This window comes from Setaria italica, chromosome I (assembly GCF_000263155.2).
Source record: "Setaria italica strain Yugu1 chromosome I, Setaria_italica_v2.0, whole genome shotgun sequence".
Classification (NCBI taxonomy): Eukaryota; Viridiplantae; Streptophyta; class Magnoliopsida; order Poales; family Poaceae; genus Setaria; species Setaria italica.
Window position 1 is genome coordinate 35910003 of NC_028450.1, and position 27855 is coordinate 35937857.

The following is a 27855-nucleotide window of genomic DNA, read 5'->3' on the forward strand; positions in this document are numbered from 1 at the left end:
AATCCTCAAGTATTAGTCACAAGATAACAAGAACAGAAGTATTAATCAGAAGTAATAGTAGTAGTATTAATCAGAGTACAAGATATAGATCAAAAGACATAGTTTGCAGATAGAGCTTACAAATCACAAGATCACAGGACTACAGTAGCATACGGATCACAAGATCACAGGACTACAGGAGCTCACCTCGCCCTCGAGCACACCCGGACCGCACCCTCGAGCCCTCCACCGTTGACGTCGTCGCCTCGGCGGCTCCGTTCTTCAACGACGCGCGGCCCCCAACGGAGACCTGCAAGAGGAGCGAGAGGAGGATTAGAACTCAGAAGAAGAGGAACGAGAGGAGGATAAGAAGAAGAGGAACGAGACTATGAGATTACCTGCGTAGCCGGAGCCCGGAGTCGGAGAAGACGAATGCCAACAGTGGGGAACCAGGGAGGGAGGCGGATCTGCGAGGGGAGGAGCGATTTCGATGAGGGAACCAGGGAGGGAGGCGGAGGGGCAACCGGCAAGCCGGCGGCAGGCAAGGATGGCGGCTGATCTGCGAGGGGAGGAGGCGGAGGCGTCGAGACAGGAGGTGGAGGGAGCTGGGGCCGGGGAAGCGGGGGAGGCGGCTCAAAGGGGGTAGGGTTTCGGGGGAGGAGCGGCCGGCGCCACGTTTTATATGGCGAGCACCCGAGCCGATCCAGGCCTAGCCCTACCGCCAAATGGGCCTGGCTGTACCGGGCCAGCCCACAAGCTAAGGGAGCAGCCCAGGCACAGCCCGTGGTGTAGGTCGGGCCAGCACGGGCACGACGGTCGCCGGGCCGGGCCGTGCCTGGGCTGGGCCAAAAATGTGTCGTGGGCTGGCCCACGGGCCTCGGCCATATGGCCAACTATACTGCCATGCCATCTGCAAGAGCGAGACAACTACACTGTGGCTGTGAGGGCCTCCCGCAATTATTACTCTCCCAGTCGCGACGAGGCGCACGCGGCCGGCCGGCCGGGTTGCCTGCGCGCGCCGTACGACCGCGTACCGGCCGGCGTTCGCGTGCCGAGCGGACGTACACCCGAAATTGAACTCCCTCGATCGCTTGCCTGCCGACTGCGACGACTGGCTCGCGCTCAGCTCGCTGCCTCGCTTCGTACCAGCGACACTTACTGCGACGGGCCGTGTGCATGCACGCAACGCGCTGATGCCGCGCAGGTGTATGCCGTAGCTCCCCTGCCCGGACCCTGGGGCGCACATGAATCTCGGCCCGTACGAGGACGAACAGGTGTGGGGGATGGAGATGGAGAGTGACGCCGCCGCACGGCCGCTGGAGTCCGCGCACTCCTCGCCTAGATGAGGCAAGCCGCGGATTTCCACTTCGCCTTGCCGGTTCACCCGGGCGCGCGCTTCGTTCCGGCCCAGGTCCTCCTCTTGCGTCCTCTCACCGATCACACGATAGATCGCATAAATTCCCGTGCGGCGTCAGTCACTCATGGGAGTTTCATAACATTAAATCAAACACCACATCAGCAAAATTGTTGACTTATTAAGATAATTAATTAATAGAGGGAGTTTCATGAGATAAGAGAGGAGTTTCATCCCTAATTTATAATTTATACCACTGCCTTATAAATATAGATGGAGGGAGTAATTCATCTCACCACTCTTCTCTACATAACTTATGCTTAGTTCTAGGCAGTGGATCTTCTCAAGATGATGGAGCCCCCTCCTAGAAAAACTACATGTGTGATATTTCACTCAACTGCAGATTTTACAATGCACTCGATGTAGTACGACACATATGCTTCTTCTACCAGTTTCGGTTCAAGCAAAACTCCTGTGGAAGCTGAAACTATACCTCTCAAGGTAAAAGTCGTTTTGTGGTACTTAAGCAAAGGTGTAAGTTTGACTAAGGATAACTTGGCCAAAAGAAATTAGCACGGGAGTCTAAAGTGTACGTGTTTTTTTTATCACAAAGAAACATTTAACCTCCTCCTTTTTTTACTGCATTTTTGCTAAAACTTTATGGCATCTAATCACCTCCACCTTGGGATCTAAGCACCTCCACCTTGGGAGTTAAAAAGACGTAGTAATATGCAAGATGTAATAGGAAGGTGGATGCGGCCTTGTACAAATAATTACAAAGTTTCAACTCATAGTAGGGGTAGAAGCAATGTTTTGGTCCATATGATTGTCAAGAAAAGATATCATTGTTAATAAACGTCTTAATGTAACCATTATACACGCAATTTTTAGGGTCACTTACTGGATTCGCTTATATATGGAGGTTATTGCAAGTCTAGGACCAACGAGAGGATATCCTCAGGGGTGCAGTGCACCTCATCCCACTATCTCTACCGTCAACTATTGCTAGAGCATCACTGATGGCAACGGTAGTTTGGGCGGATTTTGGTGGGGGATGGGGGTAGTAGTACTGGGAATAGGATTGGTAGTTTGTTGGAGCACCAAAAACCTCATATATGACAATTATTTATGATTTGGGGGGTGGATTTTGCGATCTGCATGTGCAAAATGAGAAACTCCTTCACTCTAATATGTGAGTTTATGTGTTTTCAAATAGGCAACATATCTACTGCAAACCAACCAACCTGTGCAACTTTGGAAACTACAAATCAGAACCACAAGATGCCAATCCAATGGATGGGATGAGAGGTGGGACTATTTTACGCTTAAGCCCCCCATTCGCTGACCATTTTGCCAATACCCTATGCTGCCCGCATCTGTTCCCACATCGCCAAGCCCTTCCGTCGTCAAGTCTAGGGGCATCGCGAGTTGCCTTAGAGGCCGCCGCCACGCTCGTGCTCCCTGGCGTCCCATCGGATTCCGTCGCCCCCACCTGGTCCCGTCGGATTCCACCGCCCCCGGCCTGGTCTGGTCCCGCCCGTGCGCTCGGCCTAGTGCCCATCGCCCCCGCCCGCTTCCTGCTGAGCCTGTGCTTCTCCGCGGCGGCTTCTCCTTTTTTTTCATTCTATCGTAACAGATGCATGGGTTTCTTCATGCATGTGCTGAACGTCATCTTGAGAAAGGGCAGGGTATTGCTGGCCAAGCACTTAAATCCAATCTGCCATTCTTCTCTCCTGATGTAAGAGAGTACACTATCGAAGACTACCCGCTTGCACACCATGCTCGTAAGTTTGGCCTGCATGCTGCTGTAGCCATCCGGCTGAGGAGCACGTACACTGGTAGCGATGACTACATTCTAGAATTTTTTCTCCCAGTCAACTGCAAGGGCTGTGGAGAGGAGCAGATGTTATTAAACAACCTTTCCAGCTGTTGACATCAGATTTTGACCAATCCTATAAATTCGGAGTACAAGATAATTGGAGTCACGTACAACAATAAGAAGCTAGCATGCGTGCATATGGGCACGGAGTCCAAATCGACTTCATTGGATTGATCGGCAAGGAGAGGCAAGGATGATATAAAGGAAAGGCCAGCACGTATGGATAAAAATGATTAGAATATACAACATGGATTCTGGTGCACTTTGCATGCCATGCGTGGGAGGCTTCCAGAATAATTATGCATGCGGCCGATCTATGCATGTACGGGAGGTTGTTTCATAGAATAAAATATTTTAGAGATAGAGTTGGGTTAGTTAGAGGTAGAGTTTTTTTATTAGAAAAGATTGTGTACGTGACTTGCCTTGTGCGTGGTTAGATGCCAATTATGTAACGTCCGCCCTATAAATATAAAGGGACGTGGCCATTGTAAAGAATCATCACATGATCAATATACAACACATTTATCCTTTATTTACCTTTTTGGCTTCACGCCATTGCATTAGGAGTAGGAGTAATGTAGCTTCTCGACAAGTTTCTTCTAACAAGCTGGGCTGCATCGACCTCGATCTCCGGCTAGTTGCAAAGTTCCGTCACCAGGTGTTCTAGGCTTTAACCACCAGGCGCATCGTTGTGGTTTCGTCTAGTTTCATCTACCAGTTATCGAATATCTTGGATCTTTGACTTACGGCGCATCGCTTCTGTCTTGATCTACGGTATTCACCAGTTATCTCGCCTTGATTAAGTCTGCATCGGCTGATATTTATCTGTTCTATCGTCTTGCCGTTTACAACATATTAATTGTTATTAATTCTGTCGGAATAGATGATAGATGTATTTTTAATAGCCTGTTGCATCTTAATCTTGGTTACCCCTTCGAGTGCTGTTGGGATTAAGTTTCGTTATGATTGGATTCATCGGCTGGTGGGGTTCAGATTAACATCCTGCTAAATATTTCTAGACTGCAACTACCGGGCGCATCGCTGTGGTTTCATCTAGAGATATTGGTGGAGAGTTTAGTTTAGATCTCATCGGCTTGTGGCTTTAGCTATGGTGGAGCGGCAGCTCAATAGCATCCTGTTTTCTATCGGCCGCCTGGCCGATGGTTATCACAAAATATATTAAATCGGTTGGATGGCCGACCAGCACAATGCAAAGAATATGCAAAAGCTTGCGAACAGTTTCTGAAGCTGAAGTTGATAGTGTTAGTGCTTCTGCTGCATCAATGAATAAGAAGAGTAATGGAAGTTTGAAAACTGGTAACTCTGAAAGTTCCTCACATGATGACCAGCTAATTACAGAATCTGCGTTCCAGGATCTATCTTTGGGTGACAATCAAGGAGATACGAGCCATGAACCAACAGCAACATCTTCCCATGAACTGAACCAATCCGCACCCACGACGCTTTCAACCGAGCTCCCACGGGCGGGGGCGACGGGCACCAGGTGGGGGCGGCAGAATCCGACGGGACGCCGGGGAGCACGGGCGCTGCCACGAAGAAGCACAGGCTCGGCAGGAAGTGGGCGGGACCAGATCAGGCCGGGGGCAGCGGAATCCAACGGGACCAGGCAGGGGCGGCGGAATCCAACAGGACGCCAGGGAGCACAGGCGTGGCGGCGGCCTCTAAGGCGACTCGTGATGCCCCCAAACTCGGCGACGGAAGGGCCTAGTGATGTGGGAACAGACGCGGGCAGCAGGGAGTATTAGCAAAATGGTCGGCGGGTGGGGGGCTTAAGCGCAAAATAGTCCCACCTCTTATCCCATCCATTGGATTGCCATCCTGCGGTTCTGATTCGTAGTTTCTAAGGTTGCACAGGTTAGTTGATTTGCACTAGATATGTTGCCTTTCATGTTCGTGGGTTAACCAATGTAGTTAATTTGTTGGATAGCTAGTGATTAGGCTTGACCCAAATAAGATTTTTTTTCCAAGAGTTTTCTTAGAGTTTTGACATGTTCACCATTAAGATTGGCCGTGGATCCCACTTAGCTTGATTTTTTAGTGCCATCAGTGTCAATGTGATTCTCTTAAACGGATACCTTTAGCATCTCTAGTAAGTACCTCATAGTAAGTGAGTATATCCGACCAGTTTCGGAGGCCAAACTAACCGAATATCTGCTAGGTATTTAAAAACCTCTTATGAGTTTTTTTTGTAACATTTCTTTTATTTATTTAACAATAAATATTTAGAGGATATACATTCTTATGAGACCACTGGCAAACATAATTTTTTTTATCGAGGTTGGAACTATATATCTGTCTTCCTAAAACGCGCTGCTTGCGACCCCTCCGTGCATGTGCATGGCCTGCTCAGCTGCTCCGCTCATTTATTCAGCAGAGACTACTGCGCGTCTGCACCAGGCAGAGACGAGGAGGAGTGCTCGTGCCATCCCTCTTCCTACGAGCAGTGTAGGTGGTGGCTTCACCAACCGAGCGACGACCGTGCACCGTGCGCGTACCCGCGTACGCACGTCAAGCAGCATTACAAACTCCAATTGAACTACCATCGCCGACTGGCGCCCGTCCCTTATTGCAGCAGATCACCGAGCCGTGCACGTACGCGTGCGCATGAATTCAGTCGGAAAATAGACCTACGAGCCCGGGCGGAAGTTTCAGGAGGAGGAGGCCTGTGGGCTAGCGCCGGAGTTGCAGAGCCGTGCAGAGCGGCCGGCGCGAGGGGCGTCGATGGCGCGCGCCGTCAGACGCACGCGCGCGCGCGCGCCGCACGGACCCGACAAGCCAATCAACGTGCGGCGGCCGGCGCGAGGCGGCTCTCCGGCTCCGCCCTGACTCCTGCAGCGGGCCGGCTGCCGGCGCAGAGGCAGAGAGGCACAGAGGCCGCCAGGCCGGGCAGGCACCACCGGGCTGGTAATCACGCCGGCTGACCAGGAGCAGGAGCAGCACGTACCTCCAGCATGCACCAGCACGAAGGCGGGAGGACGACGACGCGCCCACATGATGACGTGGAGTGCCTCTGCTGCTGTGCTGCAGCAGCTGCGTGGTGCGGTGGTCCTCGCGCGCAAGCTAGGGGGTCAATCGATCCATCCATCGGAACGGACGGCGAGATCCGCCGGCCGGCCGGTCGATCGATCGACGTGGTATTTGACTGGTCCGTTCGGCCGGCCGGAGCCCGGAGGTGCACGGTAACGGGACAGCGATCCACGGACAGGATCCATGTGGAAAAGCTGCCTCCCCGGGTGGCCTGACCGGACGGAGCTCCAGCTTGCAGCCCTGCACAGTGGCCGCGCATTGTTGGCCCTCGCCCTCGCGTGTTGGCTACAGTCCACGCTCGTACACGCGGCGCCCTGGGTGGGCGATCCGCGACGTGACTTCCGGTTTGCTCCCTCCGGTCTCGTCGTGGTGGTGGCCACGCTCACGCGCGCACTGAGGGGGGCTTGGCTTTTGCAGGGGAACCGTCATGGCACGGACTAGGATCAGCAACCAGTTGGACTTGGACGCCGGCCGGCCGGGGGCGTCAGAGAGGGGTGGTGCGTGTACTTCATGGACACCCCAGCAGCCCTCACATGGGTTCGGACATTCCGAATGGAACCAAAACGAAGAATGAGTCAACGAGAGTAGGAGACCGAGCTTCTGCCTTCTGGGACGTATGTATGCGGTATGGGATGTAGTATTTGTGTTACATTGCATTGCGCGTGTAGTTGACTGAAGAATTACAAAGAATTGAATCCAAGACGAATGAGGCGATCATGAGTATACTGAACCACCAGGCCCAGGAGGTCAACTCTACAGTGTGTTGGCCTGTCGGCTGCCTACTTCTCGCAAAAACAGAACACGAATAACTGAGCAAGAACAGGTGCATATCGAAGGAATGGTCACGGCGTATCATGTGGAACTGGGCATGTGCATGCATGCATGATCCCCAGGATCAGGAGCAGGGAGCACACATGCATCAGCAGATCAGCTGGCCTGGTCTCCTCCGGCGGGGGAGTTGACGTAGGCGAGCCACCTCTGGAGCTGGCGGTTGTAGGCGCACGGCCGCTCGACGTGGAGCAGGTGGCCGGCCTTGCGGATGCCGTGCAGGAAGCAGTTGTCGCCGAGCTGCCTGCGATTTCGTTTGGTCGCTCGAGGTTAGCGCCGGGCCGCCCGGGCCTTGTGGATTTCTGATACGAGGATAAATAGTAGAATTTCGATGGGTAGAGCAAAGCCGGGGAGCTGCTTACTCTTTCATCTTCTTGGCGAGCTCGATGTCGAAGATCTTGTCCTCCTCGCCCCACAGCAGCATTATTTTCTGCAACCACGGCGAAAATTTTAACCTTTCTGTACATGGCAACAAATCAAGTGGGCTTCCTTTCTCCAAAAGATCAGGTGGACCATTTGCACTAGCAAGTTTGGGCCGTTCACTCGAATGGTTCTGGGCCTTTGGTAGTTGGCCTGATGGCCCTTCTTAACAAACAAACTACTCTAGTCGGCGGCACTCTGCCGGTCACTTTCATCAGTCAGCTACTCAGATCTCAGCTGCCTGAGCCTGACACGGAGCTCCTATATTTCCATCATGCATCTCTACTTCTCTAGGTTGGTGAACAAATCAAGTAGCTGCGGGTTGGTTTGATTTTGTAGAAAATTAAGGTACCTGTTGGAAAACAGGGATCTTGGCGTCCATGGTGCTGGTTAACAGCCCCTGCAACAGTTCCATCCTCTCCTTCCTGTTGGTGAACATCACCTGCTTGCCACCAAACACAAGCATAATCATCAACAAAAACGGACCCCAATAAACACTGAATTCAGAGATGATCAAAGCATGTACTATGTTACTAGTCACATAATAAAACACACAAACTCTATGTTTATCATATTTTTACTTCTTAATTGATACTGCTAGTGTAACAACAACAGAAACGGCTAGAATTCACCTTGAGGTAGTCCTTGTAGAACCTGTCCGGGAACCACATCTTCTTGTACATGGAGATGGAGAGCAGGGCCTTGAGCCCCTTGAGCGTCTCGGGCATGAGCAGCTCGGCCGACGACCCCGCGCCCAGCCGCTCCATGGCCTCCCTGTTCACGGCGTCCGTCATGGCCACCACGGACCCGGACACGCACAGCGACCGCACCAGATCCGGCCGCGCCTCCGCCAGCTTGAACGCCACCATCCCGCCGTAGCTGAACCCCACGACGTCGCACCGCGCCACGCCCAGCCGCGCCAGCGCCGCCGCCACGCACCCCGCCTGGAAGTCCGGCGACCGGTCGGCGCTCGCCGTCGAGGACCCGCCGAAGAACATGAGGTCCGGGATGTAGAGGTTGTAGCGCGACACGAGCACGCCGAAGTTGAACTGCCACGTCACGTTGCCCTCGGCGGCGAAGCCGTGGATGAGCACCACGTTGGGCTTCGACTCCGGGCTCCTCTTTTTGCTACTTTTGGACTTCTTGGCGGCGGTGGCGGCGGAGGTAGGCTCGAGCGGGCTGATGGTGGTGCCCTTCTTGCCGACGTGGTGCTTGGGCGCCCAGATGTGCATGGTGGTGCCCGGCTCCAGCTCGATCTCGATGGGGCGGAGCCCGGCCATCTTCATCAGCCGCGACAGCAGCGGCTTCTGCGCCTCGATGAAGTTGACCATCTTGCTCGATCGGCCGTTCTTGTTCCTTCCTCGCGCCTAGCTCTGCTTGCTCGCGGCTGCGTGTTGGTCGGTGCGTGGCAGCTAGCTGTGGCTCAATCGTTGGCGCCGGGATCGTATTAATAGAGAGGTACGGTGGCGCCGGAGCAGGGTCGGCGGGAGCCTGTGTGTGTAGGCATGGGCTGCGCAACCGCGCAAGTACAACGACGAAGGGGAGCGGTGTAACGACCAGTGACGGCGACGGGCGGGCGCGAGCCGGCGGGCGGGTGGGGTTTGGGTGGCGAGGGCCCCGGCGGCAGCGGGAGAGTGGAGAGAGGACAAGGGGAAGTGGAGGGCGGGTTCAGTGATCTACCGGGATGCACACATGCGCGCGGTAGCTTGGGCTGGTGCAACTAACCGATCCCAGTGGCGTTGCCGGCTGCCCTGACATTGATTCAGCCATTCCTCGTATTATTTGTCTTGACTGTTTGATGGATGGCTTACGAAGGAGCTTTCGGTCTCTTACGTAGTGCTGTACTTGAAAAGACGCTGGTTATACTGTGATCAGGATCCGGATTCTGATGGGAGGATGGTTTTATGCGACCATGACAGGCAATCGTTTTGATTTAATTTGTTGTGAATTGATCTCGCATGTACAATGGGTCTCCGCTTATGAACGCTCATGTTTCTTTCCTTGGCATGTGGTTTTCCCGTTCAAATCTTATCCCTTGTTCCTCTTTCGATCATTGTGCGATCAGATCATTTGGCGTCAATACCATCAAACATGACATACCATACTGCTTACGTATACTTCCGTCCGAAAGAAGGCCAGGACATGGTTTGATCTCGGTCACTCTTCCAACAATTCTCCGTGTTTTACCTTAAAAAAAACAATTCTTCGTGCATGTTCAGTCGTTCCTCTTTGAAGTTTTCGTTTGATGGCTCCTGGACTCGAACAGACATTCAGAAGTTTTTATCCCCTCACGTAGCTTTGTACTTAAAAAAGAAACTTGATCGAAATTCTGATTGAAGAATGGTTTACGAGAACATGATACACTTTATAATTTTGACGTGTTTACGTTTGATACAATGACGGGCATTTCGTTGTAGAAACCTTTAATTTAGTGGCTGGCACCTGGTACATGTACAAGTACACTCATCGCAGCGGTACCAAGCTTATTCAGAAGCCGCGCTTCACCACGCACGGCGCCTTCCGGGCGTACCAGAACGCGAGCGCCGCGATGGACACGGCCGCGGCCACGCCCACCGTGGCGTGCCACGCGTAGCCAGGCTTGTCGCCGCCGTCGAAGCCGCGGCCACTAGGCCCACTCGGACGCGGCCGAGCGGCTCCGCTCTGGCCCTCCCGAACGACGAACGCGAGGCCCTCCCGCACCAGCTGGGCCACGTCCGGGACCGCCGCCCCGCGCCGGACGGCGTGCGCGATCGCCTCGTACTCCTCCGGGCTCCCGCCCTCCAGGAACGCGCCGGCGATCCGGCCCGAGCTGACCCAGAACGCGCCGAACTTGGGCGTGGACGAGGCGGAGGAGAAGCCCAGGTCCCCGAAGTGGACGGCCTCCCCGGCGTTGTCGCCGTAGAACCGCCACGACAGGGCGAACACCCTGGAGTAGAAGAAGGGCAGGTAGTCGATGTCCCCGGCGGCGCCCGTGGGGTCCAGAACCGCCGCGACGGCGTGCCTGGCGGTCCTGCGTGCGCAGTCGACGTGCTCGAGCCGGCGGGCGTCGCCGCCGAAGAGCTTGACGGGGAACGCGGCCACGTCGCCCACCGCGTACACGGAGGCGTCGCTCGTCTGCATCTGCCCGTTCACCTTGATGCCGCCCTTCTCCAATGTCAGCTGGCCTTCGAAGAGCGCGGTGTTCGCGCGCGCCCCGATGCCGACCACGACCATGTCGGCAGGTAGGGGCCTGCCGTCTCGCAGTATTGCTGTGGTCACCTGTGCGTGCATGCAAAAATTATTGCTGGAAATTCAGATAATCAAATGGAAGTAGTACACTTCAAACTTTCAGGTATAGCAGAGCAGAGTTGATGATAGTTGGTATCGATTAATTTGATAGGCAGTTTGGCACAAATCAGCTACTTGAAACTTCATATTTCCAGTGAAAAGCTGCTAGGAGATGGTGAACGTACATCCTACTGGCAATCTGTGAATATACCTTATCTTCATATCGTCTACTGTAAAAGTTTCATGGAATGGCCGAACGGAAACTCACCATCCCAGATGAGACCTCCAGTGAGGAAACTGCAGTTCCTTTGATAAAAGTAACTCCTTTTGAAGTATAGTAGTTCTCGTAGAATTCAGCAATTTTTTGTGTAAACAGACGATCCACTGAAAATTAAAAATCAATGCACATATTTTGGCATTTAAACATAATTAAGAAAAAGGATATTGTGTGTGTGCTAAGCACTGATGTGCATATAAAGAGGCATAGTATTCAGACTTCAGATGTTCATCGAATAATAGCATCAGCTACTTACTGCAGTATTTTCCAGGGAAGACTATGGTAACCTTTATCTTGTTGGCAACTAAAGCAGCTGCACATTCCATTCCTATGTACCCACCACCAATGACAATAGCATTGCCACCAGGAGATGATCTCATTACACGGACTAATTTATCTGCATCCACAATATTGCGCAGATAACAGACGTTCTCAGCATCGGAGCCACTCACTCCAAATTCTTCCAGCTTCGAGGCCTACATTTTAAACAGACAAAATAACATGTTCTAAATCGATTTCCTGGTAAACACATAGGATACATGTTAAGTCCAAAAATAGCAGGCTAATCATACATAACCTGATAACCACAAACAAAATCTCAACATACCCGAGCACCCGTTGCAACAATAAGAGTTTTATAGTTGATAGTTTTCCCTATGGAAGTAACCAATGTCTTCCGACGCACATCCGCAGAAATTACCTTCGTTCCAAGAATAAGCTCAATTCCTAGCCAAGTGATAAAACATATCATCCATATTGCTGAACAGTTACTAAATAAGAAATTGAATTGATTACAGATCAAACTACAGATGATGGAAAATCAGACGTGCTGATCCATCTATGTCAGAAAATAAAAGGACGGTAACACTAACTCTTGTCACTTTCCAGATGTTAATAGTCCAATTGAAATCTAACCAAACATGGAGATTGCCAACATGCAAAGCATAAATAAACATTGGCAGGAGCATACCATGTTCTCTGTACCATTCTGCTGTAAGTAACTGATCGTTAGCTCCAACACAAGTATGAAATGCTGGGAGGCGAGCACCACCTGCAAATGTGATAAAATCCAAAGCTCTCAAGTAAAAATAGATTTCAAGATCTGCAGCACCCAAATCATTTAAGCATACTTTATATGTGGACAGCGATAGCAAGTAAACATCTGCTCGTCTGTATGATAATGATGATTGATGACATTGCACGGAAAAACAAGTCAATCTGAAATTCATGCAGTTTCGAAACAGTGTGTGCCCTTTCTACACTCTACTCGAAACAGTATATAATTTGAAAGAACTGCTTAGCAGTTTTTACTGCCGGTTGCCGCAATCTTGCAAGCAGCTATCAACTGAATCATTTCACAGATGCATGTAGCAGACTAACTCCAAATCCTATTAATTTCAGCTGCACCTTATTGATCCAATCTAATCGCATGCAAAAGAAGTAAGTAGCCCTTAGATACCTCCGCTCACAGCGGAGCTGCATGGCATGGTCCCAAACGGCGGCGCGGCGGGGTCGGAGACACTGAACGTTGTCTGACCGCCGAGCACGATGGCAAGGTCCAAGGTGGTCGAGCGCGGGGTCACGAGCGAAGAGGAGCGCGGTTGAGCAGTGCGGCGTTACGGAGATCGAGCGCATCCACATGATTACTGAACCCGCTCACCCTTGGATCCACCAATCCTCCGCACCGAGTCGCCGCCGGAGCCTGGGAAGGTGAGGATCTACGACCATGGACGGATGCGTAGGCGGAGGAAAGAAGGAGGAGCACGAGGATGGCATGAATGACCTGGATATCTGCTTCCACCATTGCATAGCTCTCCGACTCCGGCGAGTCCATGTCGCCGGCGGCCGGCCGCCGGCTGACTGGAGGGGCCACGGGGAAAGAGCGAGGATAGGGATAGCAGAGGCAAAGAAGGGACTAATATGTAAATGTTAGGGGGTTTTATGTAAATAATCGGATCGCGATTAATAGTCGCGATCCGATTTAGGGAATATTATGTAAAAAATCGGATCGTAGGGGTCTTTATATAAAATATTGGATCGCAGAGAATAATCGCGATCCAAATTAGGGGTGTATTTGAAAAATATTTTTTTGACCGCAGTCCAGGTTAAAGGGTGCTATTCTAGCTGTTGGACTCGAGTTCTTCTCCAAAGAACGCAAAAGTCACTTACCCTCTCCCCCCACCCCGCCGGTCGCCGGCGCCGCCGAGGCTTCCGCCGCCGGCCACTCTGAGTGTAACCCGTCTGCGTCTAGGTTCTCCGGTTCTTTAACGGCTACTTCGGAGTACACGAGCAGGGGGCTCGACGGACACCGGCCGGAGGCTACCTGCTCATGGAGGACGCCGCTGCGTGGCGTTCGCTGCAGGACTCACAGTCGCAGCCCACAATCGCCGCATCCGAGGAAAATGGCGATGATCTAGTATCCATGACGAATCTGAGCACAGATCTTAGTAGAATGGAGCACGATCAGCTAGCTCTGTCAGCAGCAACGCTGCTATCGGCAGCGGCAGTAGTGGGGTTTGGATGAACTGACGACTGACGAGATGAAGGTTAATGTTGCAAATTGCAATTCACGCATGTTTCGATCTGAGACTGGAAAATGCACGCACCTTCCGGTAGCAGATAGCCTTTGCTTAACGCAGGACGTTCGTAAGGAGCAACCTGTCAAGTGATCGGAGAAATGATTGGCCGGCAACAAAACCACAGAGACGTTTCTTTCTGCAGAGTGCTTTGCATGCTCAATTGAACAGCAAAATGCAGAGCGTGGAAAGGAAAGGGAGGAAGGGAAGCGTACGGCCTCCTCGGAGATGATGCAGAGCTCGCCGAGGGCGGCGTCGCCGCGGCGGCGGACGAACTCGAGCGCCGCGTAACCCGCGGCCACGCCGCCGCCCAGGATCACGTACGTGAACGCGCGGCTCATCTGGTTCCGGTTCCTTCGCGCCGTTTCTCCCTCTCTCTGTCTATATCTCTCCCACGTCTCGCCGTTTCCCGCCCTCCATGGATGAGCTTAAGTAGCCGCGATCGCAGAACGGCTCGATCAGGCCCCTCCGGCCAGGTTCTTGGCTTGCGGGGAGGAGAGCAAGCGCGGGGCCGGCATGGCAGTGGCAGGAAACGAAACTATTCCTTGCCGGCGCCTCTCCTCCCGCGGGGCCCGATCGGTGCCTTCTTTTCCTCGTCGTCAAGGAAAAATTGGGATATCGGGATCCTTCTGGGTGAAGAAAAGTGATTGCAACTTTTCAGAATGTTGCTAATGGGCTCATTAGGGCTAATAGGCTCTAACCACCAATTAGCCCTTATCTGTGCAATTAGCCCATATTTAATCCTTCTATTTGACATCCAAAAAAGAGGGCTAAAGTTTAGCCCATGGGATAAGATAGAGAGGAAGTGCAACAGTTTTCTACACAAAAGAAAGCAGAGACGGCGAGACAAGGAAAATAAAACAGGATAGCAAAAGAGAGACCTAACGCCAGAGGCACGCCAACACGCACATCAGCTAGCACGACCTCGGGTGCCACAAGGTGGCCAGCAAGGTCACAGAATTATGCATCTCATTTGGGAAAGAATTGTGATTTTACAACAAGAGTGCTCCTGATGAGACTTTAGTAGCAGAACTTTGCTCATTAAACAGTACATGATGGTGTTTGTAACTTTGTATACTATACTTTCATACATGCTACACATGACTTGTTGCATCAGCTGACCACAAGATCCAGCGAAATTGTTGCTGTAGGCACAACAGATGGCACACAAAATAAAACGGTGGCCCTGAATTCACCACCTGCGGCGCTTCCTGCCATACCAATAACCAATCGCCGCGATTGACACTGCTGCAACCACACCAGCTGTGGCATGCCATGCATAAGTAGGTTTTCCAACCACGGCAAGCCCACTGTCAGGCGCCTCCGTCTGGCTCTCCTGAATGGCAAACGCCAGACCTTGTTTTCCAAGTTCAGCCATGTTTACGACCTTGGCTTTCCGCCGAACAGTGACTGATATGGCCTCGTATTCATCCCGGCTTCCACCTTCAAGAAATGCACCTGCAATTCGGCCTTTATTCACCCAATATGCACCAAACCTTGGGCTGCTGCTTGTGAAGTCTCCAAAGTGAACCACTTCCCCAACATTATCCCCATAGAACTGCCAGGACAATGTGAAGACTCTGGAGTAGAAGAATGGTAGGTAATCAATGTCCCTGGCTTTTGAAGCCTCCAAGATGGATGCAACTGCATGCCTAGCAGTTCTACGAGCTGAATCAACATGCTCAAGCCGTCGGATATCACCATCAAAAAGCTTGATCGGGAATGCGGCAACATCTCCAACAGCATATACAGAGCTGTCACTTGTCTGCAACTGTCCATTTACCTTTATCCCACCATTCTCCATTGACATCACCAGCTGACCTTCAAACAGACTAGTGTTCGCACGGATACCTATACCGATCACTACCATATCAGCAGGAAGGTGCCTACCATCTTTCAGGATTACGGCAGTCACCTGTGCATACACAGAAACAAAATTATTTTAACTACGAATGTTAACAACAATGGCACTAGCTTAAGTTTCTGACACTGCTTGAGGTTCAAATTGTTGGCCAGATTGTGAATACTGGGCTTCAAAATAGTAGAGCTAATAGGTCGGCGTTCATTTCCTAAATACGCCAGATTCAGTAAAGAAAACGATTTATAGGGATTGATGAATCTGGGTTAGCTCATCACTGGCATTGACTCATTGTTGCCACAGCTTGCTATTCGAGAAACAAGCCATTTCTATTCCAGGATTATCAACAGTCAAAGCAAGCAATACCAAAATGTCATAAACTAGATAGCTTATTATCCCATTATGTACAGGGCTCATGCAGGTCATATCTAAGAGACAAGATTAGGACCAAATCAATAACCCAATTTGAACATTCTCTCCAAAAAAGGAAAAACCTAATTTATAGCCAGCTATCAATGGAAAAAAGTAAATATCTTACTATGTTTTATTATGATGACTTTTAGTTTAGGTGGATGGAAATGTCTAATAGTTAATCCATATGTACTACCAGGGACTGCAGAAAAGGAGGTTTCTCGACCATGGCTTGGTTATATGACTATGATTTTTACTTGGTACTAAATGTAAAATTGATATCTATCTATCTCAAGGCAGTTCCAGTTTCATGGTATGGAACTATGGAAACTCACCTTCCCTGTGGTGTCTTTTTCAAAGGATGTAAGCACAGTTCCTTTAACAAAGGTGACCCCTTTTGAGGTGTAGTAGTTTTCATAATATTCTGCAATTTTTGGTGTAAATAGACGGCCCACTGCAGAAAGAAACCAACTTCATATTTAGATCAGCAGGAGAGGTACTATAGCATGTGGGGATCCCTGATATGAATTGTTCAAATTTTATTTAGGTGATGAAATCAACTACTTACTGCAGTGTTTTTCAGGAAAGACCATGGTGACCCTTATCTTGTTAGTAACCAATGCCGCTGCACATTCCATTCCGATGTAGCCACCACCAATGACAACAGCATTTCCACCAGGACATGATTTCATCGCATTCACTAACTTATCCGCATCATCAACATTGCGTAAATAGCATATGTTCGAAGCATCTGAACCTTGTATTCCGAATTCTTGCAACTTCAAAGCCTATGTTATGTAAAGAGATGGAATTTAGATGAATATTATAAATCAAACATCACGTGCTAGATCATTTTTTTCAGTAAAGGATTGCAAGTGTTATGAAGAAATGAATTTGAAACAAAAAAATATGGACGAAAAAAGAAGTACAAATAGATCCAATACCCGAGCACCTGTCGCAATAATAAGAGTTTTGTAGCTGATAGTTTCTCCGGTGCCTGTAAGCAATGTCTTGCGCCTCACATCAGCAGAAATCACTTTTGTTCCAAGAACAAGTTCAATGCCTAACCGAGAAAGTAATAATTAGAAAATAGAATATATCATGTTCATGCATTCTTACAGGAACAATGACATAGCAGAACTGAATGAAAGAACGGATTAAAAAGAACATATGGATGGATCCGCTGAATCAGCTGCACAGATTATAACCAATAAGATGTTCCTTAAATATCTAATCATCTATAGAATTTGCCAATATTTAAAACATATGATAGTCATAGAATCCAGTAAAGAACATAGAAAACCTACCTTGTTCTTCGTACCATTTTGTTGTCAGTAACTCATCATTAGCACCAACGCAAGTATGAAATCCTGGAAGACGAGAAGCACCTGCAAATATCTCAGAGATTAATAACAGTCAGTGATATTAACAGTGTTGCCTAAAAAATGGAGCAACATTAGCCAAAATTATTTTAGTTGCAGAAAATGAACGCAATGTTTCATTATTTAGAATAGTGAGTCATCAGACGCATATGAAATCACCTTCTGGGAGTAAATATCCTTTGCTTAATGCAGGACGTTCATAAGGAGCAGCCTGGAAAGAATACAGAAAAGTTATAAATAGTGAAGCAGGTTCCAACTAACAAAATTGTAGAACACTGAACTAAATGGTAACTCTGAAGTATTTGCATGCAAAAGAATGTGTTTTTGATGCCAATGGATTCTGCGTCCCATTTTGCAAAAAGAAAACGGAAAAGCGCACATAGTGTTTTGTTTATCAAGGAGAAAAAATAAATTACATGTATGCAGTAGCCAGAAGGTTAAGTAGATCTGTTCTAAAAAAAAAGTAAGTGGTACCTAATACATTGCAATTTCAAATCGGTACCTGATCTTGAGAACAAAAAAAAAGCAGTACTTTTAGTGGATGAACAATGCTGAAACATCATTTTGGTATTGTTAAAGAATACTGCATCATGCAAACCTAAAAATTCAGCTACATGCCTCCTCAGGTAAAATAGCATTGTTTTTGTAATTGCATACTTTTCCTATTTGTATACCACTAAAAGAATATCATTCAGGGCAGGCAGTGTTGATTGATATTCGAAAGTGAGACGTGGCCATAAGAATAAGATTTGCAGCTTCCTGGCTCTGAATTTAGAGACCACAGACCATACTGAAAAGGTGCGATCCTTTCTAGCTCCTTGCATAAAAAGTAAAGGAAAAAAAAACGGATTCTTGGAATTTGGAAGGAGCATCTATTCCTTGGTGATACAGTAAATCGATGGTCCAATCCTGAAGAGTACTAATGATTTTGACACCAATACCTCACCGATCAAATTTCACTATCAAACTGCAGACTAGTCAGCAACTTCCCCAAATTGCAACCTTTCAGCTCAATTCAACGGTTGTTTCCCCTGCTTGTCTCGGTTCTACTTGACCAGAGATACAGTATATGCTATCTGAAGTAGTAATCCTATTAGAGTTCGAGGAACAATAGAACAAGGAATCCAGGCTGCCGAGTGCCGAAGCATTCCGGCGCGGGCCCTATCAGTCGAAGGTTGGACAGGAATCCTGACTCAAACGAAATGGAAAATAAAAACTAAGGAAGCGAAGGGAGCTTACGGCCTCTTCGGAGATGATGCAGAGCTCGCCGCGGGAGTACCCGCCGCGGCGGGCGAACTCGAGCGCGGCGTAGCCCGCGGCCACGCCGCCGCCCAGGATCACGTACACGAACGCGCGCCCCATCCGGTCCCTTCTGGCGCCCTCCTAGATGCGGGCCATGACTACTAGTCGAAGGTCTGACCTCCTCGGTGAGAGGGAGGAGATGACGGCGCGTTGCCTTGCCTTGCCGGTCTCTCCTCCTCCGCTTCCTGCGGGTCCCACTCCGTTATCTTCTTCGCTTGTTTTCTCACTCTCGCTTCGCCTCGAGACAGAAAAAGAAAGGCGTGAACGATGTGGACGATGGGAATTTCTTGGCGTTTATTTTGGTTTTCTTTGGATGGAGGATTCGTGGAAGGGAAGTGCTCGCCATCTGTTGCCGTCATTTATTTCTGTGCAGGATGTGGATGAGAAGTAGGCAAGATTTGGGTCGTTGGGGAAATATTGCTATGAAATTTATTTCATATCGCCTTTAAATTTTAAATCCGAAAAATGGTGCCATTTTTTTTCTTTCTTTTGTTTTTGTTGCAAGCTATACATGTTTTAACATAATATAACAATAAATTGTACCGACAAAACAAGGCGATGAACATTTATAAAACATACATATAAGCATAAGAAAATCTAGACGTAGATAGAGTGCTGAACTCTACGTGTGATGTAGTTATGACACTCTCTCTAGCATTGAGTTATGGTAACAAATAAATAATTTCCCCTTCATTATTTTGTAAATGGGAAAAATTAAACTTCCTAAGTTTTTACCACGGTAAATCAATCATTTTTCAAAATTAGTACTCCCATCCTAAAATATAGCTATGACCTTTTTCAAAAAATTTCAATTTTACTACGAAGAGCAAAATAATCATAGAAACTAATAAATAAAAATGATGTTAGTAGATTTATTGTGAAAAAAATATTATAATATGTAACCTTTTTTATTTGAAACAAATTGTATTTAGAGATATTGTTGGTCAAAGTTAAAAAGATTAGACTTTAAAAAAACCTAAACGTAGCTATATTCTAGGACAGAGGGAATATAAAAAATTAGATGAATAAAATCGTACTTCAAAGTTTTCCTGATATAATATTGATTTGCAACAATTGATTGAAATGTGCTTATGGAGTTTTTAAAATCAAAATATCCGGTGAATATATGAAAATCAAAATGATGATCAAATAATTTCGAGGATAATTAGTATTGCATGCCATCAAATGATAATTTAAGAATAATTAATACCACATGCCATCAAAAGTTGTTCTTCACCCTGTGAATTTAGATTGATCCTTCTCTTTGTTCTTTATTCTATGCACATGTTTGTGTGGCAGTTTTCTCGAGACATCAACTATATTAGAAGAGCAGAGAGTAGAAGGAACACTATAAAATCAATAAAAAGAATCACAAAAAGTTTAGGCATTGTGATAGAAAATACAATCAGTATTTTGAAATAATTGATACCAAAAAATACGTGATTTACCTTGACGATGTGTCGTCGTGTGTTTAACACTAACGTGAAGAATTTCCTAAAGAAATGTTTATGCTGAAGTTATATTGTGTTGCTAAGAGTGTCTGGTAGCAAATTTCGCACTCCAAACAGCCCTACTTCGTCCAAAGTTTCCGCTGGCATTTGCCAGAGTGAAAAACCGATAACCGTTGTCGGCAACCGTAGCGGCCGACGTCCGGTGTTTTCCGTCAGATACATGCGACCCCTCCAGAAGCTTCTAGAAGCTGCCGCCGCAGCCTCTACCCCGCCCGCCGCCGCGCACCTCCACGCCCACCTCCTCCGCTCAGGCCTCCTCCACTCCTCGCACTATCTCACCGCGCACGTCCTCGAGTCGTACCCACCGGGCCTCGCCCGCGACCTGTTCGATGAAATACCCTGCCCGACGCCGCGCCTCGCTAATGCGCTCCTCCGCGCTCACCTCCGCGCGCGGCAGTGGCGCGCCGCTACCCTCCTCGTGCCGCGGCTCCGAGTGCGCCCGGACGGCTTCACCTTCCCGCTCCTGCTCAGGGCCTGCGCCATGCTCCCCTCCCTCCCCCACGGCCGCGCCGTGCACGCGGTCGCCGTACGCTCTTGCGCCGCGTCCGAGGACGCCTTTGTCGCCGCGGCGGTCGTGCAGATGTACGCCAGGTGCGGAGACATGGCCGGGGCTGTCAACGCGTACGGCGCGTTGGAGAAGCCAGACGTCGTGCTCTTGACGTCCGTGGTGACTGGGTATGAACAGAACGGACTGGCCATGGAGGCAATGGAGTTCTTTGCAAGGAATGTGGTTGGCCAGGGCGTCGTGCCGACTCCGGTCACGCTTGTGAGCGTGATTTCGGCAGCGGCACAACTGGGGGATGCCCGGAACGGGCAGGCGTCACACGCGTATCTTGTCAGGAACAACTTGGGTTATAATCTAGCTCTAGTGAATGCTGTTCTTGGGTTTTATGTGAAAATTGGGGATGTCCAGGCAGCTAGGAGGGTGTTTGAGGGAATGGCAGATAGGGATGTCGTTACTTGGACCAGCATGATCAAAGGATATCTGCAATCAGGAGACGCGCACGAGGCATTGAAGGTGTACAGGGAGATGGTTCAGGTGGGTGTCCAACCGAATTCTGTGACTTTGGTTAGTGTTCTGCAGGCTTGCGCACTTGCTGTGGATGTTGAGGAAGGCAGGAGCACCCACCACAAATCTGTGAAGATGGGTTGTGAACTTGAGGTGGGTGTTGCAACTGCGCTGGTTGATATGTACATGAAGTGCTCATGTCATGAGGAGGCGATGCGCCTCTTCCATCGGATGCCAAAGAAAGATGTGGTAGCTTGGGCTGCAGTCATCAGTGGCCTCACACAAAATGGTCTCCCTGATGAATCTCTCCAAGTGTTCAAATGCATGTTATTGGATAATCATGCTCCTGATGCGGTCACAATGGTGAAGGTACTCAGTGCATGCTTGGAATCTGGTGGTGCTCGCCAAGCTATCTGTCTCCATGGTTATTTGGTTAGAAGTGGTTTCGACAATAAGGTGTTTGTAGCGGCTGCACTTCTTGATTTATATTCAAAATGTGGAAACTTAGATAGCGCTATCAGGGTTTTTGAAAGTACCACAGAAAAGGATGTTGTTCTGTGGAGCTCAATGATTGCTGGTTATGGAGCCCATGGTCTTGGTCAGGAAGCTGTTGCCTTGTACCAAACGATGATTGCCTCATCAATTAAACCCAATAGTGTGACTTTTGTGTCAGTATTATCAGCATGCAGCCACTCTTGCCTGGTGCAGGAAGGAAGACAAATTTTTGATAGCATGACTCAAGTTTATGGAGTCATGCCAAATCCTGAACATCAAAGTGCCATGGTTGATCTCCTTGGGCGGGCCGGTGAACTACAAGAGGCCATAAGTGTCATTCATGACATGGATGGGAGAGCTGTTGCTCATGCTTGGTGTGCCTTGCTTGCTGCCTGTAGAGTACACAACAACACTGAGATGATCGAAGTAGTAGCAAAGAATCTCTTGAATCTGGATCCTGACCATGTTGGCTACTACAATCTCTTGGCCAATATATATGCATTTGATGAGAAGTGGGAAAGTGTAAATGATACGAGAGACACGGTGAGAGGTAGAGGTTTGCGTAAAGTGCCAGGTTACAGTGCGGTTGAGGTCAATAATGTAGAGCACAGGTTCATTGCTGGGGAGTGGTCTCACCAAGATCAGGAGAATATCTGCACCCTGCTCTGTGACCTGTCACAAAAGTTGAGAAGCGAGGACTGTTCCTTTCAAATTGACACTGGCTTAATAATTGAGGATTTTGCTCTTCTCTGAGTTGAAATTGATCCTTGAGTGCTCCTCAAGTGATGGTGAATTTATAGGAGACAACAGGTAGAGGAAAATGGCATGGACAAAGGTGGAAATTCATCTTACAAGCTTGTACTAATTTTAAGATTGTACGAGTTGACAGTTCGAGAAGAACATATTCATATTTGACTTAAAGAAAAATAGGTAGGTTGGAGCATGCCATAGCCCATAGTTTTCTCCCTAAAGCTTTTGGGCATTTCAAAGTTCTTATACAACCTGCAACCTCTGTATGAAGATAGCATACTGAAGCAAGTATTTGAGCTGGTCTTATTTTGAACAATTGGATGATCTCTGGGATCTTCATTGATGATTCTCTGTAAATATATTATTAGTTTAATGCATAGGAACCCCCAAAAGTAGAACATTCACATTAAATTACTAGCTCTAACGAGTGCAACTTTCAAGAGCTAATATCGTCTTAACAACGGAATGTTGATGGATCTGCTTCCTGTCTTGCGTGTAGGTAAAATAGCCCATAGGTATTCTTATTGCAAACTAGTGTTTGTATTTTGTCCCTACTATGTAGGAAGCACAGGATGCAATGAGCAGGTACTGAAATCAGCTAGGGTTGTATTCCTTTTTTTTGTGAATGTTAATGTGCTTGGGAATTTCATGGTTGAGTGTACCAAAGTTTGTTGAATGCATCACACTCATTTTACATAGCAAAGTTTACATATGGGAAAAATTGTTTCTTGCAATATGCTTCATGAAACTCTTTCTTGGCAGCTGTAGTTTCTTCTTTTAGATTTTGGGTTATGAAATGAACTGGTCCTTTCACCTTGATCTACTGGTTAGTACAGGTTAAAAATGCAACAGTTAGCGTAGTATAGTAGTATCTGCCAGCTGGTGCGTTGTTACCACCCAAAATAGGTTGTGTCTATTCTTTTATTCTCAAAAACCGGAAAAAGTTGTGTCACCCTCAACACTCAGATGGATTTCGTAACACTTTGACAAATTAAAGGTGGAACTCTAAAATGCCAAGTTTGTGGAACCGTTACCACCATTCATAAGGCTACTCCCAAGGAGAGTTTTACGAGGTTTCATTCTCATTAATTAGTATGCCACACATGATTTTTTGATGACATGGCATGAAATTAAAGAAGAAAGAGAGAAGGAACCAGTTTCATGTGGATGAAACCAACTGTACACGAATACCAACTCTCAATGGGTCATGAAATTAAATGCAATTTTGATCCTATGAAACCATACCATGAAATTATGCATTGGGAGGGTAGTTTCAAACACCATTTCATTTCATTCTTACTTATGTGGCTGTTTTGGAAACATCAGTATGAAACTTCCCATTGGGATTAGCCTAAATAACTAAATAAGTGTGGTCTGGACATTGTCACAGGAATTTAGTCAGCTTCAACCTACACAACAGGTAGTAAAGATGTTTTGGTCACTAATTAATGCATACATAGAAGTATGGTAGCACATGATTAAAGTCTTTCATACTGGCGCATATGAAGAAGTGCTCCAGATATTTGACCTCTTGAAGTTTGTATACGTTTTGCAGTTACTCCGAATTAAAAAGGAAAAGTTAAGGAAATACTGCACCAGAGGTAGACTTTGAAATTCCTGTGAAGCTGGTCCTCGGTTAGGCTAAGAAAAAGGTACTGCACAGAGCAGACTAAAACGTTCAGCAGCCGTGCATCAGGCCTTTTTCCTATTTTTGCTCTCGATTTTTTTCTACTTCTATTTTTCTTCTCTCTTTGTAGTTTCGCTTTTATTATATCACACTTCCTAGAATTTCAGGGGTGTGTGTTTGTGTCTCACCCCGTTGGCACAGGCGGCGGTGCCTTCCCAATTGCAAGCTTCAGCTTATCATCATGGTAATCATCCAATCCGACGATACGACACCGATCCTCCATGCCCGGCATCGTGAAGCGCGCGGCTTCTTGCCCGGCCTGCTCGGAGAACTGCCTGAGGTGGCACTTTGTCAACGAATCTGTTTGCCAAAGTAAAGGGAAGGAATTAAGGAAAGGGTCTGTGTTTTCATGTGTGCTTAGGGTGGATGGTGAGGAAAGGCCTGCATGCATGTGGTCCCTTCCACCAAGGCCCTATCCAGTATCCACCCGGAGCAGGAACACGTACAAATCATGGCAATGGAGTCCCTTCCCTCCGCTCGGCCGCGGCTACATAAGGCCTCCTATTCCCTCTACAATCCACACCCAACCCAAGATAGCTACCTGCCTGCAACAAACTTGAAACTCTTACACCAGAGCTGAGGCTACTCGACCGATACCCCCCCATCAGGTAATTGTTGTTTGTGGTTAATTAGTTATCTGATACTAGCATGGTGTGAGATCGAGGACAAGACACGGACATATACCTAGCTAGCTACCCGGCCGGCCTCTTGGATTTATATTTTGCAAATGGTGTTCGACGCGAACCGCTAGCTAGCTTTGTCTTCCTTGACAGACGTACGAATGGCGGCGGCTCGAGTTCACCGTACCTGCGATGTTTGCAACATGAGTGCTTATGCTACTACGCAGGCCTTCATCAATAGCCATGCCGCACGCCATCAGCATGGAGGTGGTGGGCAAGGCGGGGCTGGACAAGGTGGAGCTGGTGGCGGTGCCGGGCAAGTTGGAGGTGTCGACGGCGGCCAAGGAGGTGCTGGGCAAGGCGGGGGCGCCGGTGCCGCTGGGCAGGGAGGAGCTGCCGGCGGACAAGCGGCGCCTGATAACTCTAGCTGCGTGCTAGGAGTTTCTTTTAGCAAATAAATAACGATGCGCGTGCATTCTTCGCACTTGTTCCTAGATCGAGTTATTTCCGTGTTTGTTCTATCTATCCCAGCACGTACGTGCATGCTCTTGTTATGTGGTTGTGGTCGTAGTGTAGTAGCAGAAGTGATGCTGTACTGTGTGCTATAGCTCCATCTTATCTTTCAATAACAATGTAATGCTCTAGTATGTCCAAGGCTCATCACTTGATTTCCTTCATGCATATTGAAGCGCAAGAGCATCAAAGTTGTAGTATAATGGAGAGCGAACATTTTTCTTCTCGACTCTTGTCTAGCTGTGTCTTGGTTTGTGTTTGGCGGACGCTGGCCCACGACTCACCACATATGCATGATCGACGGAAAAGAATTGCCGGTTGGCATATGCAAATTAACCCCCAGACTTTGGCAGACCTGCTCTCGAATCTCGATGGCCCTAGGATCCAATGCTATTGTGCAAACGGCACACAGGCACAGCTCCAACAGTTGCTGGTTGACGCCCGCCCTGGCTCGGCTCGCACTGGTTCGTGATCACTGATCAGCTGCCCACGCTGGCGTCCAAGATGGGAGTCGCGCAGCTAGCGATCACAGTAGCCCGGCCGCTTCTCGCCTGGCTATCACAAGGCCGCCGGCGCCGCAAGGCAGCCCGCCGCGCCCGTACCTTGATGCATATTGGCCGGCCGCCGTGGGGCACTCGACTCGGGTCCCGCGAGGTTAATTTTGCGTGTTCTCCGGTGTGCAAATTGCTATGCAAAGCTATGCATGCACGACCTGATGAGAGCAGCGTACACAAGGATGAAACAACCGTCGTCTGACACCATGTAGCGTGCATGCTGATATGCAGAGTACGAGTGGATCATCTCGGAGTACAAAACCGCCGTCCTCTACACCATGGACGCATCCATTTGTGATGACTGCTTGCAAAGTTTCCATGTCATGTAGTGATGTAGAGATATGATAGTACTAGTGCATCTCAGCTAGCGTACATTTTTCCTTTATGTAGTTCAAGGTTCTTTCTATCCCAACGTACGTAACTTTATACACGTCACACGTGTAGAGCAAGCATGATACGTCTGATGGACGTCTCTGCACCAATCGACCTCTTGCAACAAATTAAACTTGCACAATACAGGAACGAAGATCATGAACCATTGATTAGCACTCCTGGTAGTATTAAGGGTCAAGTGAAGTGCTGTCTCTTGTATACATACATACAAATCTGCTTGTAGTACAAATCCTGGAGACTCTCCTGTTACAATACATACAGATCCCGGCTAGTTTTATCTTGTATGTATACAAGTCGGGAGATTTCAGTGCACTGATAAAACTAGCCGGGAGACCTCCTGTTACAATATCAGCCACACATGCTGGAGCTGTTACATCCAAGTTCAGTGCTGACTGCGCCTTCTCTCTCTCCAGGCGGTTGCAGTCACATGCATGCCTTCGTCACTCCAGCAGGTTGCATACCTGCATGTGTTTCATAACATATGGGCCAGATCCAGTGCGGTAAAAATCGATTTCTCAAGGCAAAAATCGAATCTTGCACACAGTGGACATGTCCTGTTGCATGTACAGGAAAATCGACCTTCAAGTAAAGTTCGAACCGTGAGCTTGTTAATTTGTTTCAGAATCACTTAAAAAATTAATTTTTTTTTTCAGAATCACTTAATTCTGAAAAAAAATTATTCTACCACTTAATTCAGAATCACTTAATTCTACCACTTAAGCACCAAGGAAATTGTTAATTTGGCCTCCTATGTTCCTTATTGGCCCTCTCTCATTCTCAGTTGAAGCTCCACCACTGCAATCAAACACTCTAACGAGCAGTAGAAATATATAGGGTAATCATATCATAATACAAGGATTATAATATATTTATTCTAAAAACTCGAACGGATCGGATTTGCACCTACCACATATACAACTGATCCGCAACGGAGGGGCTCACCCTCGTGAGCATTCAGCAGATCAGAAAACGATGGAGAAAAGGCACACGAAATCCTAGAGATCATCTCACTGTCATGTCCTTGAGGGCCATGGCAAGCTAAATACACTGACTGAAGACGAAGGCAAAGAGGGTGTGCTGATGTTGCAGAAACAATTGAAGGGTGCTGGACGTGCTACCGTTCGTGTTATCATCGGACGAGCGTCAGACTTGGTGGCGAGGGTGTTGTGCGTGATTTCTGAGCTGGCGCTTATTCGGTGGGAAAGGTTGTTGTGAGGTGGGCCCAAGGCCGTGTAAAACCTGAGTATAAAGTTGTAAGCATCACGTGATTAGGGAATCAATGATGGAAAGGAGAAATCACAATTCTACTCTGCTAGCTGTCATTCTTCTTTCCTATCTCGACTCCCTCTTCTTCGTATCACTACTTGTCTCTTCCAGTTCTTCTTATTTCTGGAATGTTTCTGGTGTTTGAGTGATCTCCGTTACGGTCCAGCATGGTAAGACCGTAACACTCACATGGCTGCTCTGAACCCTAGGAAGAACGAAATGGCGGCTGTGTTTATGCAACTACCCTTCGTGATACGGCAGGGGTGTTTCAGAATGGTCAAGATACTGCAGTTAAGGTGTGACCCATGGAACAGTCACAAAGCCAAGAAGCAAACAGAGGTCGTCGTACAACAGCAGATCGAACGGAGAACCACACGTGCCACGTCAAATCCGACGGACGAGCGCCCGAACCGGCAGAGACGCTCGGCTCGAGCGCCCGATAGGCGATAGCTTTTCCGTATGCTTTTGTTGTTGCG

General features: G+C 48.3%; 3 protein-coding genes across 3 annotated transcripts; 1 reads left to right on the forward strand and 2 right to left on the reverse strand.

Annotated features, from left to right (window-relative positions):
* Window positions 1-6858: 6858 nt before the first annotated feature.
* On the reverse strand, window positions 6859-8963 carry LOC101758156 (lipase 1). Its single transcript, XM_004953566.3, has 4 exons — window positions 8141-8963; window positions 7861-7950; window positions 7451-7518; window positions 6859-7332 (listed from the first exon to the last, which is right to left on the reverse strand). Exons 1-4 carry the CDS (start codon window positions 8837-8839, stop codon window positions 7188-7190), a joined length of 1002 nt encoding a protein of 333 aa, XP_004953623.1. The 5' UTR covers window positions 8840-8963; the 3' UTR covers window positions 6859-7187.
* An 872-nt stretch (window positions 8964-9835) lies between these two features.
* Window positions 9836-18843, reverse strand: LOC101758567 (monodehydroascorbate reductase 4, peroxisomal). Its single transcript, XM_012842714.2, is given in 13 exon segments — window positions 9836-10766; window positions 11044-11159; window positions 11309-11528; window positions 11660-11778; window positions 12023-12103; window positions 13659-13763; window positions 14985-15543; window positions 16233-16351; window positions 16466-16685; window positions 16842-16960; window positions 17205-17285; window positions 17439-17490; window positions 18519-18843. Coding segments are annotated over 13 exon segments (2685 nt in total). The 5' UTR covers window positions 18642-18843; the 3' UTR covers window positions 9836-9995.
* A 1336-nt stretch (window positions 18844-20179) lies between these two features.
* Window positions 20180-22659, forward strand: LOC101758973 (putative pentatricopeptide repeat-containing protein At3g01580). Its single transcript, XM_004953568.3, has one exon. The coding sequence runs from the start codon at window positions 20253-20255 to the stop codon at window positions 22347-22349; it is 2097 nt and encodes a 698-aa protein (XP_004953625.2). The 5' UTR covers window positions 20180-20252; the 3' UTR covers window positions 22350-22659.
* Window positions 22660-27855: the final 5196 nt, after the last annotated feature.

Bases quoted from the DNA above. Each gene is read 5' to 3' on its own strand.
- LOC101758156 (XM_004953566.3), bottom strand. From the start codon at position 8,839: ATGGTCAACTTCATCGAGGCGCAGAAGCCGCTGCTGTCGCGGCTGATG. The intron at 7,951-8,140 runs GTGAATTCTAGC...GGTGGCAAGCAG, and splicing joins TCTACAAGGACTACCTCAAG to GTGATGTTCACCAACAGGAA. The intron at 7,519-7,860 runs GTACCTTAATTT...CCGTGGTTGCAG, and splicing joins AGATCCCTGTTTTCCAACAG to AAAATAATGCTGCTGTGGGG.
- LOC101758973 (XM_004953568.3), top strand. From the start codon at position 20,253: ATGCGACCCCTCCAGAAGCTTCTAGAAGCTGCCGCCGCAGCCTCTACC.